Source organism: Perca fluviatilis, chromosome 4 (assembly GCF_010015445.1).
Source record: "Perca fluviatilis chromosome 4, GENO_Pfluv_1.0, whole genome shotgun sequence".
In the NCBI taxonomy this organism is placed as follows: Eukaryota; Metazoa; Chordata; class Actinopteri; order Perciformes; family Percidae; genus Perca; species Perca fluviatilis.
In genome coordinates this window covers 38,507,601-38,527,357 of record NC_053115.1, presented here as the reverse complement: position 1 = coordinate 38,527,357, position 19,757 = coordinate 38,507,601, and the positions used below count along the sequence as shown (strand labels likewise).

At 39.5% G+C, this 19,757-nt stretch overlaps 2 protein-coding genes across 2 annotated transcripts; both read left to right on the top strand.

Annotated features, from left to right (window-relative positions):
- The first annotated feature begins 261 nt into the window (after window positions 1-261).
- On the top strand, window positions 262-3,484 carry LOC120557105 (odorant receptor 131-2-like). Its single transcript, XM_039797140.1, has 2 exons — window positions 262-414; window positions 2,687-3,484. Exons 1-2 carry the CDS (start codon window positions 262-264, stop codon window positions 3,482-3,484), a joined length of 951 nt encoding a protein of 316 aa, XP_039653074.1.
- A 12,365-nt stretch (window positions 3,485-15,849) lies between these two features.
- LOC120557966 (odorant receptor 131-2-like) lies at window positions 15,850-17,326 on the top strand. The gene is made up of 2 exons (XM_039798719.1): window positions 15,850-16,002; window positions 16,292-17,326. Exons 1-2 carry the CDS (start codon window positions 15,850-15,852, stop codon window positions 17,057-17,059), a joined length of 921 nt encoding a protein of 306 aa, XP_039654653.1. The 3' UTR covers window positions 17,060-17,326.
- Window positions 17,327-19,757: the final 2,431 nt, after the last annotated feature.

The window sequence follows — 19,757 nt, the reverse complement described above, 5'->3', positions numbered from 1 at the left end:
TATATGGTTGATAAATACACAGTGCCAGTGACATTTATTCAAATGTAATTTACTCTTCCTGGCCTATATGAGTCTGAATCTAATATTTTTTTATGTAACATTTGTAAAGCTTTGTATTTATATGAGAAGCTTCTTTCCAGCTGTTTATTTGTGTCTGGCAAAGAACTCAACCTTCTGATCAATAATAATCTTTTATTCTTTTCTCTTCAGCTGTAAAGTAACCAACAGTTTTCTGCTGAAACAGGTTTGGACAGTCGACTCATGAACCTCTCAAATACTGGCAGCAATTTCACAACAACTGTGTACCGGGACACTTTAAACACAGCTATAATGAAGAATGTGATTACTGTGGTTCTCTGCATCTCCATCAACTATGTCAACAGTACCCTGGTGTACACATTCTCAAAACATCAGGTCTGAGTCTCGTCTATTTCTATACGGAATACAGCGTCTCCTGCAGCGGGGAGTCAAAGGCAGAGGGACCACAGCGTTCGCTAACGTTAGCTTCTTGTCTCATCTGGGGTCTGATAAACAGTGAATTCATCATATTAGGCAGCACGGTGGCTCAGTGGTTAGCACTTCTGCCTCACAGCAAGAAGGTTCTGTGTCAAATCCAGGTCGTCCCAGGCAGGGACAGGATGACAGTTCGCTTGAGTAGAGCAGATGGCTCTGCAGAGTCGTGTAATAACGACTTCATGAATTGTCATAAACAGCTGAAGGAGCGGAGGTACGCCATGTACATAGTGGAAACCCTGTTGTGCGTCTGCCTTATTTCTGATACCATGGCAGCAGAAATTTTACCGTGGCGCGCCGCCACAGAGAGTCCTTGCCATGGAGATAATACAGCTTGTCGCATTGGTGTAAACTGGCAGGTTTCAGAATGTTGCAAACCAGAGCATTGACAGTAGTTGCAAGTTTCAACTTGTCTCAATATGACTCTTTGGTTGAACTGGGCTTTAAGTTTGATTTATGGTTCTGCGTTGAATCTACCCCGTATGTACGAAGTAGCCTGATATGTACCTCCCAAAAAATTTAACTACATGTCACAGTGACGCAGGAACACAACAAATGCGATTGGTCTGTTTGGCCGTGGCTTGGTAGCGTCGCATTTGCACCTACTTATTCTCAGGTTCTCCTTCTCCGTGAACAACATGGAATCGAGGAGAGGTTTAACTTCTCCTGCTACAGCTTTCCGACCGTGGTCAGACTTGCAGGGGAGACAATTTGTTTCTCTATCTCCACCGCCGTAGTCGGTACTAGCTCCGAAGCCAATACCCATCACTCTCCCACTCGCTCTACCTCACACTCCCCACACATACACACAGGCTCTGCTATTCTCTTAAAGAGATACACTAGATCGACGCAGACACACCAGTGCAGAAGCATAAATCTTAACAATGGCGTAGGCTACAGCATCGGTTCTGCAGAGAGCCCACATACACCATGAATCAGAATTAGGTGTGAAGACTATGTTTTGATTCATGCTAATACAACAATTAGCCTTTCGCCAAGCCCCGCCCCCCTTAGTTACTGTTGCTACGTCCGACAAACAAATGGTCAAACACGACCAGCGCGACAGATTGCCATGACGGGAGGAGGTATACCCGTGCATGTCAGTGACCTTTTTTGGAGCAATACCTCCGCGATATCCTCCAGATCGAGGCAAAAGGGGTTACAGTATGCAGTGGAGGGATGTATTCAAATGTTCGACTTTGTTGTAAACTGACGAAAAATAAAGTTGGGGAGCTCAAAGACCCAACACAACAGCAGCTAATGTAGCTAGCATTAGCTAACATGTTAACTAATGTTGGCTAAAGCTAAAGGGCTCGTTAAACTTAGCTTAGAGAGTAGGTTAACTTTGGTCCAATTTGTGTTCTTGCCTCTAGTTAGTAGATCTAGACAACACGGTAACTAGTTAGCGGTTAGCCTTACCTTTGAGCAGACGTATTTATGCTTCGTAATGTTCAACACATTTGTCCACACGGTTTGATCCACTGTAGGTACCGCTCACGTTGGCCCTCATTTATGAAACGTTTTCTCTTGAACGTGAACGATTTATTTGTACCATTGACCGAGTTATTTCGGCTTGTTTTTCCAGCCCCTCTGCTGTCAGGAGACCGGGTCCAGCACGCGGGGGGGTGGAGGACACGCACTCTCCCGCAGCTGTTGCCTCGTTCTGACTCATGAAAAAAACGAGTAAAATAAAAGACACTGCATAAACTCAGCTACTGTGTGTTTATTTAAATATAAGTACACCTATATGTAGGCCTAAGAGATTGCAATATAAGCCTGTATATTACTATTAGGACTATAGAATACATGTGTCAAGGATGTAGGCTATAAACTTAAGCTGGAGTCCGATTTACTATGGCAACACTGTTGACCGCATGATCTCTTTTCATTCCGCATTCTTTCTACAGCCTTTAATAACAGTTTTCAGGCTGCCAAATAGTAAACACGTTAGTACAAATGAATCCTCCAGACAATCTCTCGGGGTATCTAGTGTCCGATTTACACCGCACCGCTTCACCATCTTGCTTGTTTGTCGGACCTGCTCACATAGTAACGGTTGCTATGATGTGTGATTGGACAATGGCCGCTTTGGGGGAGGGGCCGGCGAGAGGTCAATTGGTACAGTTCATACCTTTTCCCTTTATTTCCTAATCACTTGTGTCCTCCACTGCAGGTTTTCAATGTGAACCCTCGCTACATCCTGTACATCCACCTGGTGATCAACGATATCATTCTGCTGAGCCTGTTTACCCTCCTTCATGTCCTGAGTTACATTGTGTACACTCTTAACGTCTCTCTATGTATCGTTCTGGTAATGATTTCTATATTTGCAAGTCTAAACAATCCCCTAACACTAGCCGTAATGGCAGTAGAGTGTTACATTGCCGTATGCTTCCCTCTCCGCCACACCCAGATCTGTACAGTCAGGAAAACGTATGTTGTGATCGGCCTGATTTGGGCAATAAGTATACTCTCAATCCTACCATATTTGTTTGTGGCCTTGGCAACAGAATCCCTGGAATTCTTTCGTTCCAGTGTTTTTTGTCTCAGAGTCAATGTTTTTAGAGACCCTAATCTGACAGTGAAGAGAGATGTTTCCAACTCAGTGTGTATGGTCATTGTTTGGCTCACTCTATTCTATACATACTTCAGGATCCTGTTCGCAGCAAAGGCAGCTGCCACAGATGCCAAGAAAGCAAGGAACACTGTCCTCCTCCACAGCTTCCAACTGCTGCTTTGCATGCTCACCTACGTTTATGATCTCATAACTCAGGGTCTGACATTCTTGTTCCCAAACGAGGTGCTGGCCATTCGCTTCACTGTCTCGATATTTATTCAGGTACTGCCTCGACTCATCAGTCCAGTTGTTTATGGGCTACGAGACAAGACATTCAGGAAGTACCTGAAAAGATATCTGCTCTGTACAACTAGTGCTAACAATCATCCACAAACAACTCTAAAGAGGGCATAAAGTCCTGTTTTTGAGTTGTTCAAGCTATGCTTACACGGTTCCATAGTAAAGGCATAGTTCAGATGTTGTGAAGTGTGGTTGTATGAGTTACCTTTCCATAGTCAGTGTATTAGCTACACTACACTGAAAAAAACAACTTGTAAGATTTACTTAATATAATCTCTGTAACAATTTGCATGAACATTTTTTAAGTAAATATTACTGCTGAAATATCAAGTACAACTCACTTGCCAGTATCAAGTACAAATTACTTACCACTGAACTAAACTTTTGTAAAAATATTAAGTAAATGTTATTTAAAGGGGTGATAGAATGCAAAACCGATTTTACCCTGTCATAGTTGAATAACGACAGTTCGGTGGGTAAATAGGACATACATAGAAGCTCAAAGTCCCACTGACACCCCTTTACTATGAAAATTTCATATTTTGAAACTGCCGCTGAAAACGGGCGAATCCCAACAAAGCTGGAAGTTGACGTCAACCTCCCAAAAACCGGAACCTTTGTCAGCCCATGGGTGTATTTAAGAGAACGGTCACGCCCCAACATTTACATAGGCTACACAACTGACCTGAGATCAGGTAGTCTTCCGAATCTAGGTCGCGCATATCTCTGCTATTCCATTACAAAATTCACTTCTGAAACTTTTTTATGCGAGAAATCAACTATGTAAGGCTCAAATATGGGCCATTTTACGAAAATGGATGGCTAATTGCACATTTTGTCTAACTGTGTGTCGGAATTCAGCTGCCGGTGCTGCCTGTGTTGCTGCCTCGCCGCCCGACCTGCCTTCCTTCACACACCCCGGCCTGCTCTGAGGTACTTGGAGCTCCGTCTCGACTGGCAGCCCACAGCACTCCATACCCGCGCAAAGTCACCGGTTTTTGGATAATGGACTACTAAACGCTGGTGCTCTGACAGAGCTCCAGGGCCTGCAGCTCCCCTCTTCCTGCTAGCTAAATGCCCAGTGTGTGTAAGTGAGAGCACGGTCAGCGAGCTTGTTACGCCAGCAATCTGTTACCACAGGTTCCAGTTAATCTTTTAATGTGTGTAATTATAATGTGTTGAGTTATTTAAACAAATTATTGGGGAAATAAACGCCGCTTGTCCGCGAGTCTCATTGATAGAGCCTGCGGCTGGATGTAGCTCTATCAATGAGAGCTTGCTAGCTAGCCTCCTCTTAGAATTCCTCTGGAATTCACAAATATTCATTAACTTGAAATCGGACACCGTTGTTAGTTTTATAAAACCTTTAGGGAGATGTTGTATAAGTGGCGTGACGAAATTCAAACTGTAAATATACTCAAATTAAGGCGAAAAGGAAGCTAACTATCCGGGATTTGTAGCTAGGATTGAAGGGACAGTCACAGCTAACGAAACACCTAGTTTTCACAAATATTCATTAACTTGAAATCGGACATCGTTGTTAGCTTTATAAGACATATAGTTAGATGTTGTGTAAGTGGAGTGACGAAATTCAAACTGTAAATATAATCGAATTAAGGCGAAAAGGAAGCTAACTATCCGTGGTTTGTAGCTACACATAGCTAGGACTGAAGGGACAGTCGCAGCTAACGAAACACTTTGTCTTCACAAATATTCATTAACTTGAAATCGGACACCGTTGTTAGCTTTATAAGACATATAGTTAGATTTTGTGTAAGTGGCGTGACGAAATTCAAACTGTAAATATAATCGAATTTAGGCGAAAAGGAAGCTAACTATCCGTGGTTTGTAGCTACACATAGCTAAGATTGAAGGGACAGTCGCAGCTAACGAAACACCTAGTTTTCACAAATATTCATTAAATTGAAATCGGACACCGTTGTTAGGTTTATAAGACATATAGTTAGATGTTGTGTAAGTGGCGTGACGAAATTCAAACTGTAAATATAATCGAATTAAGGCGAAAAGGAAGCTAACTATCCGTGGTTTGTAGCTACACATAGCTAGGAATGGACAGTCGCAGCTAACGAAACACCTAGTTTTCACCAATATTCATTAAATTGAAATCGGACACCGTTGTTAGGTTTATAAGACATATAGTTAGATGATTTGTAAGCGGCGTGACGAAATTCAAACTGTAAATATAATCGAATTAAGGCGAAAAGGAAGCTAACTATCCGTGGTTTGTAGCTACACATAGCTAGGATTGAAGGGACAGTCGCAGCTAACGAAACACTTTGTCTTCACAAATATTCATTAACTTGAAATCGGACACCGTTGTTAGCTTTATAAGACCTTTAATTAGATTTTGTATAAGTGGCGTGACGTGTGTGTAACATGTGGTAACAGATTGCTGGTGTAACAAGCTCGCTGACGGCGCTCTCACTCTCACACAACGGGCCATTTAGCTAGCAGGAAGAGGGGAGTTGAAGGCCCTGGAGCTCTGTCAGGGCAGCGGTGTTGGTAGTCCCTGCTGTGGGCTGCAGCCATGACCGTGCTCCAAGTACCTCATAGCAGGCCGGGGTCTGTGAAGGAAGGCAGGCCGGGCAGCGAGGCAGCACCGGCGACTGAACTCCGACACACAGTCTTACCAAATTTGCAATTAGCCATCAATTTTCGTAAAACGGCCCATATTTGAGCTTTATATAGTTGATTTCTCGCTTAAAAAAGTATCAGAAGTGAATTTAATAACGAAATAGCCCGATAAAAAATGTATAACTTTGCAGTGTCTGAAATATGAGAGTCTCCCATGTGTTTCTATGTAGTTTGCTCAAACCAATCAGCGCATAGCTCATTCTGAATATTCATGAGCATACCATATTTGGAAGAAAAGCTCTTGTTCCAAATAGAGCCATATTCACAGGGTAGTTAAGGGCCTAATAAAATATTCGGGCAATTTTCAGCCCAACCAATGTTACATACCCCATTAGGAGACCTTAAGGAACAGTGTAAAATACCCTATATAATCATTCTATCACCCCTTTAATTATATCTACATTAAAAGTTATATTTATTTTAACTGAGTAAAGTCAATTAAATATTTTCATATACAAGACATTGCGGTCATCAAAATATTAAGTAAATCTTACATATCAGTGATATTTACTGTTTTGAAGTAAATTTTATTTAATTTTTTCTGTTTGACATTTTAAATTACTTATATGTATGCATTTATATTATTCACTACAATTATGTAAATGTTATTAATTTGTTTTGATAAATTTTACTAAATTAATAATTTTCTCTATGCATATACTTTTACCACAAAGCACGCAATTGAAATAAAATATATAATTAAATGTTTTATTTTTGTTATTAACACCAATGAATCACTAACATGTACAATTCAACTGTGTAACATGCATTCAAAGTGAAGCAGCAGCCAAAAATATAACATGGCATGATTGGCATTAATGAAAAACACATGCATATTCGCACTGATATGCTCTTGCTGTTTTGAAAAAATTAAAGAAAGAAATTACAGTATACACTGCATTTAAATTTTCTTTTCTCCCCAAGATACATAAAAAATAAAATAAAAGGCCATATCACATGACAAAAGAAGGTGCTTTTTTAAATATTCAGTTAAAACCTTACAACAGTGCAATTCCAACATTCAAATCAGCACTCTGGACTAGTGCAATTATGCCATTAAAACAATGCATTAAAACATTTTGATCAACAGTTTAAGGTGCTAAACGTTTAAAATAAAGAATAAAAACAAGAATGTTTTTATTACCTTTCATCTGTAATAAACATAAATGACAGGAAGAACAGGTGCCATAGTCAAAATGGAAAACATTCAAGACTTCAACTTCCCACAAATAGTTGACCAGGGACAAGTTGAACTGTACAGCATTTAAGAAAGGAGCTTTAATTTTAAGGCTTGTACTTTTGGGGACAGCTTAATCCCATCCAGTTCCAGGAACAGTTTCTGCACTGCCGCATCCTGGCAGCATCTCCTTGCCTTCAAGCATGATGGACACATCCACTGGGTGCTCTTCATCAACACCATGGACCACCAGGATCTTGAGGATGTGCTGAGTGGCATCACTACGGTTGTCCTCCTGCATACAAAAAAATTAAGACAATCCCATTGAGAAACAAAAAGTGACTTCATTATCTGGGGATGAAGACGCTAAAAAGGAACATCATTAAGGAGAGCTCAGATTATGTTACGTTTAGTTAAATCTATTTTACAGTGAGCCAATATTAGCAAAATATTTGTAGAACACACAGACACAAGATGGCTGCACTGCACAGATGGTAGCCCCCGAATAAATTTTACTTGAATGTAATCATTACAATGTCAACATAAATTGTGTGCCTCTGCACCTTTTCTCACTTACTTTAACTTGCACTTGAATGATAACACATTACAATTTTAATCGTTGTCATTACAGGAAACATTTACAGAAAAAATAAAAATCATGCTTTACCAAGCAATCTTCAAAAAGTTCCCCTTCTTTCTCACCAAGGTAGAGTATGAGGCTGCGGATAATAGCTTCACGTCTCATCTCGATGCTTTGGTTCTGTGAACAGATTAATATTGTATTAATAATTAACCATTATTCATACACAATGAATTGTCAAATGAGAGCATGCATCTGCAAGGAAGAAGCAGTCATTTAAGTACACATAGCATGTGTATAAAGATGGAGTGTGCAGGGGCATAGAAACTACCAAGTGTGAGTTCAGACTTTCAATTCTACTTTACTCTGATGATTCTGACATATGTGAGAAGCACAAACATGTTTCTACTGGGTGTTGGCTGATGTTTCGTCTATTAAGGTGTACATTATCAACTTATGTAGTTTTGTATGAGGCAGATGATGTGAAGAAATGTAGCTATCATTGAGTGTGAGGATTTGTGCTGTGCGTGCATTCATATTGGGAAGCGACGTAAAAAAAAGGGAGACAGAGCAGAGAAAACGCACAATTTTTACCAAACACACCTAACTCAGTTTGTCCAAGAATGGCCTCAGCTTGGTCCCCACGACTCCTCCTTTGGCCTTCATCAGGCCAATAAGTTTTGGTGTTAAGTTTGCTCCAGGGAAATTGTAGTAATCCTCCTGAATTCCTCCTTTATCTAAGATTCAGAAGTACAACATCAGGTAATGGGCCAAATACTAGCGCAATGATCAAGAGGAACACTATTTGTCTACATTTAACTCTGAGAGAAGTGCATTTCAAGTTTATTTATGTTCATGTGTCAGTCAGGAATAGTAGTCCATAATATCTTTTATTAAAACAAATTATTGTTATTGCCTAGTGGAGCAAGTAACATCTTTGAGGGTTTATAGATTCACTTACCTCAGCTTCACAAAACAAAGCAGGCCATCTCTCTTGAAAGTTGCCAGCAGCTGGACTCCCACTCACTACCTCAAGCCTTCGACAGAATGTTTTTGCCATTTTTTGTTGAATCACCTTAGTGTTGTTCTTCTTTTTCACTTCCTTAAGAAGCTCCTGTCTCTCCATCTCCAGACTGTTGTTCGTTTCTCCACTTGGATGTGGAGGAAGGTAGTTCACCTCTGCTCTCTTTGGTCTCTTGCAATTTTTGGCAGGAGTTGATATCAAGCTCAGGGCAAGGTACATCAAGCCTTCTCATTTTAGAACGGTAATTAGCCGTCTTGTATTTAAGACGCTGCTGCCACCCATACAAGCCTGAGAATGAGGTTCCTGGCTCCCTTAGGCATGGATGCTTTTTTATCAGAGCTTCTACAACTGCCATTATGTGAAGACCAGTAGTGTGTGTAGTGGAATATTGCTTCAGCAAGTTTCTCGATTATGTTAGAGTTCATGCTTGGATTCTGAAGAAGCGAGCCATCACTTTCATAATATTATATGGAAAAGTGGGTACCACAAAATTAGTTGGCCATGGTTCTAATCGATACTCTGAGGGCTGTGGTAAAATGATGGTATCAGATGAACTGAGTGAGGAACTGTCATCCTGGAAAGACAAATCCAGTGACACTGGAGGGGGGGATGCAGCAACCTCATTGATGTGAGTCAATATAAGAAAAACAGAAGGTTCTTCTGTTTTAACTAGTTTGATTGTGTCTTCGTCCTTAACTACATCTGTTGACGTTAGAGTGAAGAATTGGTTATCAAAATCTTTGTCCATGTACATAACAGTGAAACTCCCTTGGAGTTGAAAATGATCCTGTGCAGCTGCCAAAAGTTCATCTACTGTGCTAGGGATTCCATCTAGTATTGTCAACTTGTGAACTTTAGTCTCTTCAATAATAACACGCAGTTGAGTGGGTGCAGACATCATCACAACCTTGGGCAAGCAGAACTGCAAGACAAAAGAAAGAACAAAGACATGATTCAATAATAGCAAACAATATATTTTCTAAGTTTAAAAGTGCCAATAATTAATGCATGCTCTAGACAGATCAGAAAAAGTATACAATAAATATTGTTTTTAAAAGGTTTAAATCTGGAATAAATACACAAATAAATCCTGACACAGTGTTAATAACAATACGGCACAAATTGATTTCAAACAGTTTTAAGTGATACTTTACCTAGTTTGACAAGCAGATGTGGTGTTTAAGAGAAACCATTCGATCGCCTTCCATTGCATAGGTACTCAATGGGTATATATCAGTGAGTTGTGACTGCTCAATTACTTTCACTATGCATGTGGACTCCAACTTGAAACATCTAAAATGCTCATAGTACCATGCACTTTGCAATTTCACTGTAAACACCAAGCTGTCACGTACAACGATCATTTGCAATATTTCAGCAAAGTCAGGCAACCCACCAGTGGAGCCATATACCAACATCATGCCAATACTGTAACTGGTTCCCTGAAACTCTGCCTGGTTTGTCAAATGAACAACTGTCTCTTCAGGAAATTTCTGTGATAGAAATTCCTGTATGTTCTCATTTACAACCTCTAATGGAACTCTTGACATCTTTGATACAGAGACAGCAGTTTTTTTGACACTTGAACCATGGAGATGGTAAGCGATCATGGACTGGTGTTTTTTTGCCATAGACTTCAAAATGTTACGGAAGCAGTTAGTCTGTCTCACAATCTTCTTAAAGAAGCTGTGCTTAGCTTCAAACCTCATTGTCCATAAGGACACTAGTGGGCCAAATGCTTTAATGAGCTGCGGATAATGCTCTACAAAATGGTGTTTTGGAATCAATTTCCCTTGTGGAAAAACACTGCAAAATCTATGTCTATGCTCAGCGATCAGGCTCTCTAGGTGACCAATGCTTTCATCTGTGTGGGTAGGTGACATAACCAACTCAACAACATCTTTAAGTGTCATCAACAACTGCCATACCTCTTCCTCTTCCTGTACTTTGGGGCCAATCATAAGTGGAAGCAGGCTCAGTAAGCACCAATTCTCATGTGCATTACCACCAATGGTTTTACGAGAGGCAAAGCTCGGTGGTACACCTTGAGGACAATTTGTCCTGTCTTTCCCCTTATATGGGAACTGTTTGATAATTGTATTGAGCCCTTCAAGAGAGAAATATTTTTTCTTTATCAAGATTTCTAAACACAATGCTAATTCTACAGGTACAATACCCTCAAGTAAATCATGCAGTACATCAGGTGGGTAACCTGTTGTCACATGAAAATGATTTAATCTTTGAGTAATTGCACAAAGCCTTTTAACTCCATGGCTATGGGTGTTACTAGCCAATGCTGCTTCAACATCCAACTGGTGTTTTGTTCTACCAGGGAATGCTCCTGTCCTGACTTCAAGTTCCTGAAACTGGGACCATTCTCCAACACAAAATCTGCAAATGTATGACCCACTGAAACTTTCAACAAACCCCCCAACTGAGTGGGCACCAAGGTTATCAGCAATCACAGAAAATACAGTTCCCTTTACGACTCTTCCCAAACAGGGCACAAAAGACCATCTTCTTCAAAGCTTTTCAAAACACTTAATAATGGCTCGAGCACTCGAGGATAGCCAAATTTCTTCACATCATCTGCCTTGCACAAAACAGCTAAGTAAATTGATGATAACGTAGACCTTAATACAGATGGAATATCAGCCAACACCCAGTAGATACCTGTTACCTTGTGCTTTTTACGAGAGGTTCCTAAAGGATTACATATTTCGAAATCATCCGAATAAAGTAGAAGTGAAAGTCTTAACTCCTCTCCAGAGAGAAAGTTGTTTTCCTTGAAGTGGGAACCATCACGAAAACTAGCATACTGACATAAAGATCCACACTGTCTTGCAGTCTTTAACACCTTCTCCTGAATGTCCCCATTTTTCAGAATTTGTGACAAAGATTGCAAAATTGGTACATACTGGAACGTCTTCCCTTCTTTCACATCAAGTATATACTCTAACGGCTCAACAACAGAGAAATGTTCCTTTAAGTACCTATTTCTATGGTATGCTGTGCCAAGAGGACCTTCTTCACATAAGGCTGCACTCAGAGGATTTAACTTGCAAATGTTATTTACCAAATCTGTGATCAGAAATTCTTCAACAGTGCAGTTATGGTTTTCTAATGTGTTATGGACAATGTTTTTAATAATGGGTGCAGATACTGAACAAGTAATAAATTGAAGCTCCTCTACAATTTCATCTATACATCTATTAGGTACGTTGAAGATGCAGTCTAATTTAAGCAATAAGGAACCAAGCTGATCAACGATGACTTGAACTAAATCTTCACCCTCTTTGACAAATGTTTCATCAGAAGTAACTTCATTTTCATCTACCAACCAAGTACTATGTTCTGTTGCTTGACTTGAATGCTTCTTAAATACTGTATGTTTAAAATCGTCAAGGCAATGAGGATTGTGCTTCCTACTTTTATGTGAAGCAAAAGTTTAATATATATTAGTACTGTAGTCACAATCTTTAAAAACACAATGAACAGTTTCGTGCTTTTTCAGATGTGCTCCGAGGTGTTCAAAATATTGCCTCTCTGTGTGGAACCTATTTGAATTACATACAAGACATGAAAATGAAACAATTTGCCGTAAATGTTCAGTTTGTGTATGATCTCTAGACAAATGTGTGCGAAGTGCACCCCAACCTTTAAATGAACAAGGACAATCTGAGTATAAGCAGGGTAATGACTGACCAGTGTATAGATATTTCAATCGATAATGCTTTGAGAGCTCTAAACGTGTTGATGTTCTAAAGTTGCAATTTTTGCATGACCATCTCATAACAAAAGAGGCCTACTATACTCCATGATGACACAAACGTTGAAACCTGTCAATCTGTCCTGCCTCAACTGTCCACCTTATTGGCTTGTCCTAAGAATTGGGTCACTCTGTAAATGAACAGACACAATTTGTGATATTAAAACAATGATTTTTAAAATATCAAGAATAGGGAAAAACTACATTATGTCATGCATACATAGATTTCTACTTGCCTAAATGAGATGAATGTTGTACCGTAGACCAGTCACTTCTTTACACTGCAGTGGCTCCTCCAGCAGCATATCCTGGACCTGACGTGACACCACAACTCAATGCTGAACTGTTCTGCTTCCTGTAAATTGAAACATATATTTATAAGACTTAACAACAAAATACAGATGAACTTATATGTGTATGAGCAGAAATAACTTAACTGACTAGACTGCACTTGCATGAGAGGCTTTCTATTCAATATTCAATCAAGTTAAATATACCAAGGGTTTAGAAGGATCTACTGGCAGAAATGGAAAATAATATTCATAACTATGTTTTCATTAGTGTATAATCACCTAAAACTAAGTAAGGTTTTCAATTGAGGACTTTTACTTGTAGTGGAGTATTTTTACAGTGCGGTGTTAGTACTTTTACTTAAGTAAAGGACCTGTACACAACTGGTATACATGCCATTTGCACTGTGTCTGTCTGGTACAACTAGCTTGGATCATTTACTTGCTGTGCTGTATTCAGTAAGAACGGCCTGACCGTTTTTTTCACAGTCAGTATACACACAGGCCAAGAAAGTATGTTTTACATTCATTTTTGTACGTTTAAAATAACGTAACTAAGCCACTGAAATAAACTTATGAGCTTATCATCACCGGCTAACGTTAACCTGACGGGATCACTTTTTCTGCAGACACGCTGCAAATTTAACTTAATTTCCTCTCCTCTACTTTTCAATAAGCTATTTCTCTCTTTGGCATCTTAAAGTGAAATTAACAACGGAGCTTTTCCTCCACATTTTCGACGCGATTTTTTTTCTAATCTAGTAACTTCAGCTAGCTAGCTAAAAGTTAAACCTTACTGTACAGAAATAACCCTGATTAAAACAGTAACATAATGTAATTTTGCATCAAGCAAGCAGAACCATAATAATGTATATTATCACAAATGCAAAACAGAAAATCATAAACTTACGTTGACATTGTACCTGAGGTAACCCGACCATGCAGCGTGAGCAGCGTCTCCGTGGACCTTCACGTTAACCGTCCTCTCTGGCTCGTTTGTTTTCCTTTGTGCTGATTGGCTGAAAGTAGCGGGTATCCTGTCTGTCCAAATGCGCATGTGCAGATTCAAACACGCTACACTTTTAGATTACATTTTACTCTACTGTTTTCAGGTTTATGTGCAGTAACAATTAATCATTTAAATAGCATGAGTACATATGTAATAAAAGTTACTACTCTTACACAGTTCATCTATTACATGAATAAAATTCAAATATTTAGTTAAGAAATTCTAGTTCTCACTGAATCTTAATTTTACAATGTAAAAATTATGACTGGTAATTTAACATATGTTACTATACCAAAAAGTCAGTTTTTGAGTGTAGAATGCTGTCAGCACGCCCCCAGTTTGAGGAAGCAGGCAGGAGTAGCCTACCGCAACGGAAGCTATTTCCTGCTGTGGACGGAGGCAGCAGCTAAACACATTACATGCAGATGAACGTATACAAACCTTGAAAAAAGGATGACCGCGAAAAAATGCAAAGTGCTGGCTTCAATCGTCAAGCCAGAAAACCAGCCACAGCCACAGCCACACACCAATGGGTGAGCTAGAGGTCAGGCCCAAACAGGCACATTTTCAACGGGCACAGCTAGTTTAAACAATGTGAGGAAAAACCTGCTGCTGTATTGATACAGGGTTTTCTATTTGACAGTCAAAGCAGAATCAAAAAGTTTTTTGTTTTGTAGTTTTGTGCCGACATATAATGATTGTAGTCATATTGTTGTCTCAGTTACAGGTGTAAATAAGATTATATTTAGTCTTACAGCTAGTCACTTTGTACGGAAGCATCTGCTAAAGTATTAATAAGTAATGCCATTTTATTGTAATTTTAACTAGAATTTACAACTTGGATACAAACAAAACTTAAGAGGCATACTGCACAAACTGCATGAAAAGTTACAGGCCTTCCCCATTGTTCACTTACTAATCTCACACACACACACACACACACACACACACACACACACACACACACACACACACACACACACACACACACACACAGTCTGATCTTGATCCCATGACAATTGCATTTAACTTCTATATATACACACACACACACACATGCTACAACTACTACATAGTAAGTAATTTTAAAAGGCTTCTGACTTACTGTGCGATTGCCACATATGAGCTTTGCCAAGGTGGGTACATATATTTTTTCTGTTATTATTTGTGTATTAAGAGATAATATATTGATCTTTATTTTATTTTTATTGTGTGTATGGCTCATTTTGTACATTATATTTTAAGAACGAAGTTCTCTACTCTAGAATGAAAAAGTATTCGGAAAAAAAAACGTTTTAATATCTGTTATTAACATGGTTTAAATCTTGCTCTCTCGATGGATTCAAAATGCAAATTATTTGTTTTAAATATTTTTTTTATAATTTTCAAAAACTCAACTGTTTCTGTTTTGGTGCTCCATGAATAACAGCAGAAGTACAAAAGTAGTTTTTTTATGATTTCATGCTGTGTAATTTATTACCAAGAAACGTATGAGCATATCCCTGGTAAAACAAAGATTTAAAATTGTGTTTTGCATTTTAGGAGAAACTCAACTATTGGTTAGTCGACAAAATCATACGAGTGTTAGTCAATTAAGAATTTCTTTAATCAAGGACAGACCTAGTCATGGCATCGCTTTATGGTTGTTTTTGTGTAAATATCAGTAATACATTTACTAAATATCAAAATAAAAATAAATAAAATTGTGTATTGTTGATGAATACACAGTAAAAGTGACATTTATTCAAATTTAATTGACTTTTGACTTTTTTTTACCTATTTGAATCCAAATCTAGTAATGTTTTTCATTTAGCATTGTAAAGCTTTGTATTTATGAGAGAAGCTTCTTTCAAGATGGTGATTCGTGTCTGGCAAAGAACTCGACCCTCTGATCAATAATATTCTATCATTTTGTTCTCTTTAAATCTAACGTAACAAACAGTTGTCTGGTGAAACAAGTTTGGACAGTCGACTGATGAACCTCTCAAATACTGGCAGCAATTTCACAACAGCTGTGTATCGGGACACTTTAAACACAGCTATAATCAAGAATGTGATTACTGTGGTTCTCTGCATCTCCATCAACTATGTCAACAGTACCCTGGTGTACACATTCACAAAACATCAGGTCTGAGTCTCGTCTATTTCTAGAAATCTATTCAGCATGTATGCATGTGTGTACCAAGTCATAGGATTAAAAAATATCTTTTGATATATTCTAAAATAATCAGTGCCTGACATAGACTGGTACTCACTTTAGTATGGTGTTATAGTTGTGCCTCATTCCTGAGCGAGCAATTGTTGCAAGAAATGATGCCGTGCAACTGCTGAACTAGGCTACTAGGACCTTTTTGGTTGAATTCAGGCAATGAAACTGAAAACTCTTGTTTCCTAATCACTTGTGTCCTCACATTCAGGTTTTCAAAATGAACCCTCGCTACATCCTGTACATCCACCTGGTGATCAACGATATTATCCTGCTGAGTCTATTTATTCTCGTTCAGGTCCTGAGTTACATCATTTTCACTCTTAACGTCTCTCTATGTATCGTTCTGCTAATGATTTCAATATTTGCAAATCTAAACAATCCCCTAACACTTGCATTTATGGCAGTAGAGTGTTACATCGCCATATGCTTCCCTCTCCGCCACACCCAGATCTGTACAGTCAGGAAAACGTATGGTGTGATTGGCCTGATTTGGGCAATAAGTATACTCTCGATCCTACCAGATGTATTTGTGGCCTTGGCAACAGAATCCCTGGAATTCTTTCATTCCAGAGTTTTTTGTCTCAGAGTCAATGTTTTCAGAAACTCTAATCTGACAGTGAAGAGAGATGCCTCCAACTCAGTGTTTTTGGTCACTGTTTGGCTCACTCTTTTCTATACATACTTCAGGATCCTGTTCGCAGCAAAGGCAGCTGCCACAGATGCCAAGAAAGCGAGGAACACTGTCCTCCTCCACGGCTTCCAGCTGCTGCTGTGTATGCTCACCTACATTTATGATCTCATAATACAGGGTCTGACATTCTTGTTCCCAAACGAGGTGCTGGCCATTCGCTTCACTGTCTCGATATTTATTCAGGTACTGCCTCGACTCATCAGTCCAGTTGTTTATGGGCTACGAGACAAGACATTCAGGAAGTACCTGAAAAGATATCTGCTCTGTACAACAAAGATGCCGTAAATTCCTGTTTTTGGCTTGCTTATGCGATGATTACAATGTTTTATAATAAAGGGATAGTTTGGATCTTTTCAAGTGTGATTGTATGTGGGTTTTGTGTAAACTGAACTGAGACTCATCAGAGGCCTGTACTACGAAGCAAGATTTGGCGTTAACAAGGTAACTTCAGGTTCAACCCAGGGTTTTCTGTACCACGACCGTGGATCACTTGTTCCCGGGTTAAATTGGCATGGTAATTTACGCTGAACACCTAACCTGGTGGTGTAAAAGCACCGCCTACTGACCAATCAATACTCGATTGATAACGGCGTCACCATTCTTAGAAGATCCATTGGAGCTCGGTGTGTGGAGAGAGAGAGAGGGAGAGAGAGAGAGAGAGAGAGAGGGAGAGGGAGAAAGAGAGAGAGGGGTGTGCACATAAACGTTAAAACATTCCCCGATAGGTATTTTTATGAAATATATAGATTTAAATGGGAGGGAATTACAAATAGGCTATTTGTTGGCTTCTTGAGCCGTGTGTTGCACATTGATTTGAATTATGTTTTTATATATTTTATTTGCTCTCCCAATCGCTTCCACTGCCAGGGTTGCAACTGAAATAATAGGCTAAATCAACGGCAGTTTATGGAAAGCACAAGTGTAAATATTGTCAGATCTTGTGCCTGACTGATGAGGAAGTGATATTGATAAGCCTTGTAATTTACGCATTTACAGCATCGGCTATGTTTTTGCCAGCTTTCCTCCTGTTTTAGGAAACAGCGACTGTATTGTGTTTTTTCCTGTAAAACCGTGTCTGTGGTCTTCATATTTATGTAGAATTATAATTTGCTCTTCTTATATAAAATATAAGATGTTTGGTAGATGTTTGCGATGGTCGTGCTGTGCAAACACCGCCTCTTTTATGTGAACGCACGCGCCGCTGGATTGGGAAACCCTGGGTTGATTGAACTAGTTGTTAACCACTGTCGTGACACAGGTTATGCGGGACTGCGGTTGTTAGGGTTAGTGAAGCCGGGTAACTGAAAAAATCCAAGACATGTTGATCTTGATTCGTAGTACAGGCCTCAATTTACTTACATCTGAAGGATAAAAGACACTTGTTCAAGGATGGTTTAAGAGGGGTGTGAAGGAAGCCATTTATACTCTGTGCTGTTTTCATCCATGTTACCCATTCTGTCCAGCCACACCGGCGAAGCAGCTGCGTGCTGCAGCGATCGTTTCGGCATCTCCTCTTATTCTTTCACTAGCGAATGTGTCGAGCCAGGCAGGTAATCACAGGAAGGTCACAGGATGGCAGGATAAATGAGATTATTTTTGTTCTTATGGGAAGTCAATTTGTACAGATCACATGTGAAAAATCAATGTACAGTAATGTTATTTTATTGTGAATTCATCTAGAATTTACAACTTGTTTGAGGTGTTCATATTGCTACGAGGTTTCCTGAAGACTCGGGTGCCAATCATGAAGCCTAGTGGTATAAATGAGGTCTGACAGTGGGCACCAGAAATCCCTGGGCTGGCTCTAGCACACCCATGTCTTAATTACACCCTAATTAAGCCACTCAAACACACATGTGGATTCTGTATGCTGATGGTGTTGAAATTCTTAGTTGAATATACTCATAGGATTGTTTTGCTGTAAGAGGGACATGGGTGCTTTGCAACAGCTTTTTTATGCATCTGCCAAGATGTGTATATTATCACAAATATCACACTGCATGCTGCTGCTAGCTTAGAAATCTAGACGCACCCTAGCGGCAGCAAATGTAATTTGCAGCCAGGGTCAGTCTAGCAACTCTCTGTTGGCTTGCGAGCTGGAAAAACCAAATTCTGGTCAGACCAGTCACATTGTGTTTAGAGTCGGTAGGCGGCCTTAACACAAGGACAGCGGTTTCGATGGTTCCGCGTGAATTCCCTGCTCGAAAACAAAGAAGATGGCTGCTGCTGCTGGCGAACAGCGGTCTTTGGAATCGTCTTTAGCCGCGACTCTGGAAGATTTGGAGTTAAGCACTGAAGTCATTCTTAAAAAAGCAAGATGTGTTCGTTTTTGCTGGTCGGATACGGCAAAAGTTTAATCTATCAACTAGCGTTGCTCTGGTTGGCTATGAGTGCAGAGGGAATTTGAAAGACAACCGTTTATCCCACCCCTCGGATTGAGCCCTGCCAATGGTGAGTTCCCAGACCCAACATCTTGATGTGGGTCTGGCTTGTCAGGCTATGCTGCTGCTAATTGTTGTGATATCCAGCTACACTGGTTCGGATGTGGCAAAAGGACATTGCAGTGTGACTTTGCTCCTGCTCCTATTTCCTGGAGTGAACTCTCTTTTCGACTATATACTCTTTGTGTGATGGACCTGCCTTCCCTTCAGAGATGGGAAGTAACGAAGTACAAATACTTCGTTACTGTACTTAAGTAGATTTTTCGGATATTTCTACTTTACTTTACTATTTTTTTTTGTGGCGACTTTTTACTTTTACTCCTTACATTTTAACACGAATATCGGTACTTTCTACTCCTTACATTTTAAAAATTAATAATAATGTATGTATGTATTAATAACTTATGTTGTCAGTTAATGTAAGCCTGTTGTTGTATTGGTCTATAGTTCCTGCACAGTTAAAGTAGGTTAGCTAGTGATTTTGTTGTTTGTGTTCTTCACCTGTTAGCTAGGTTTCACGTTGCTTGTAAAGCATCAAAAGA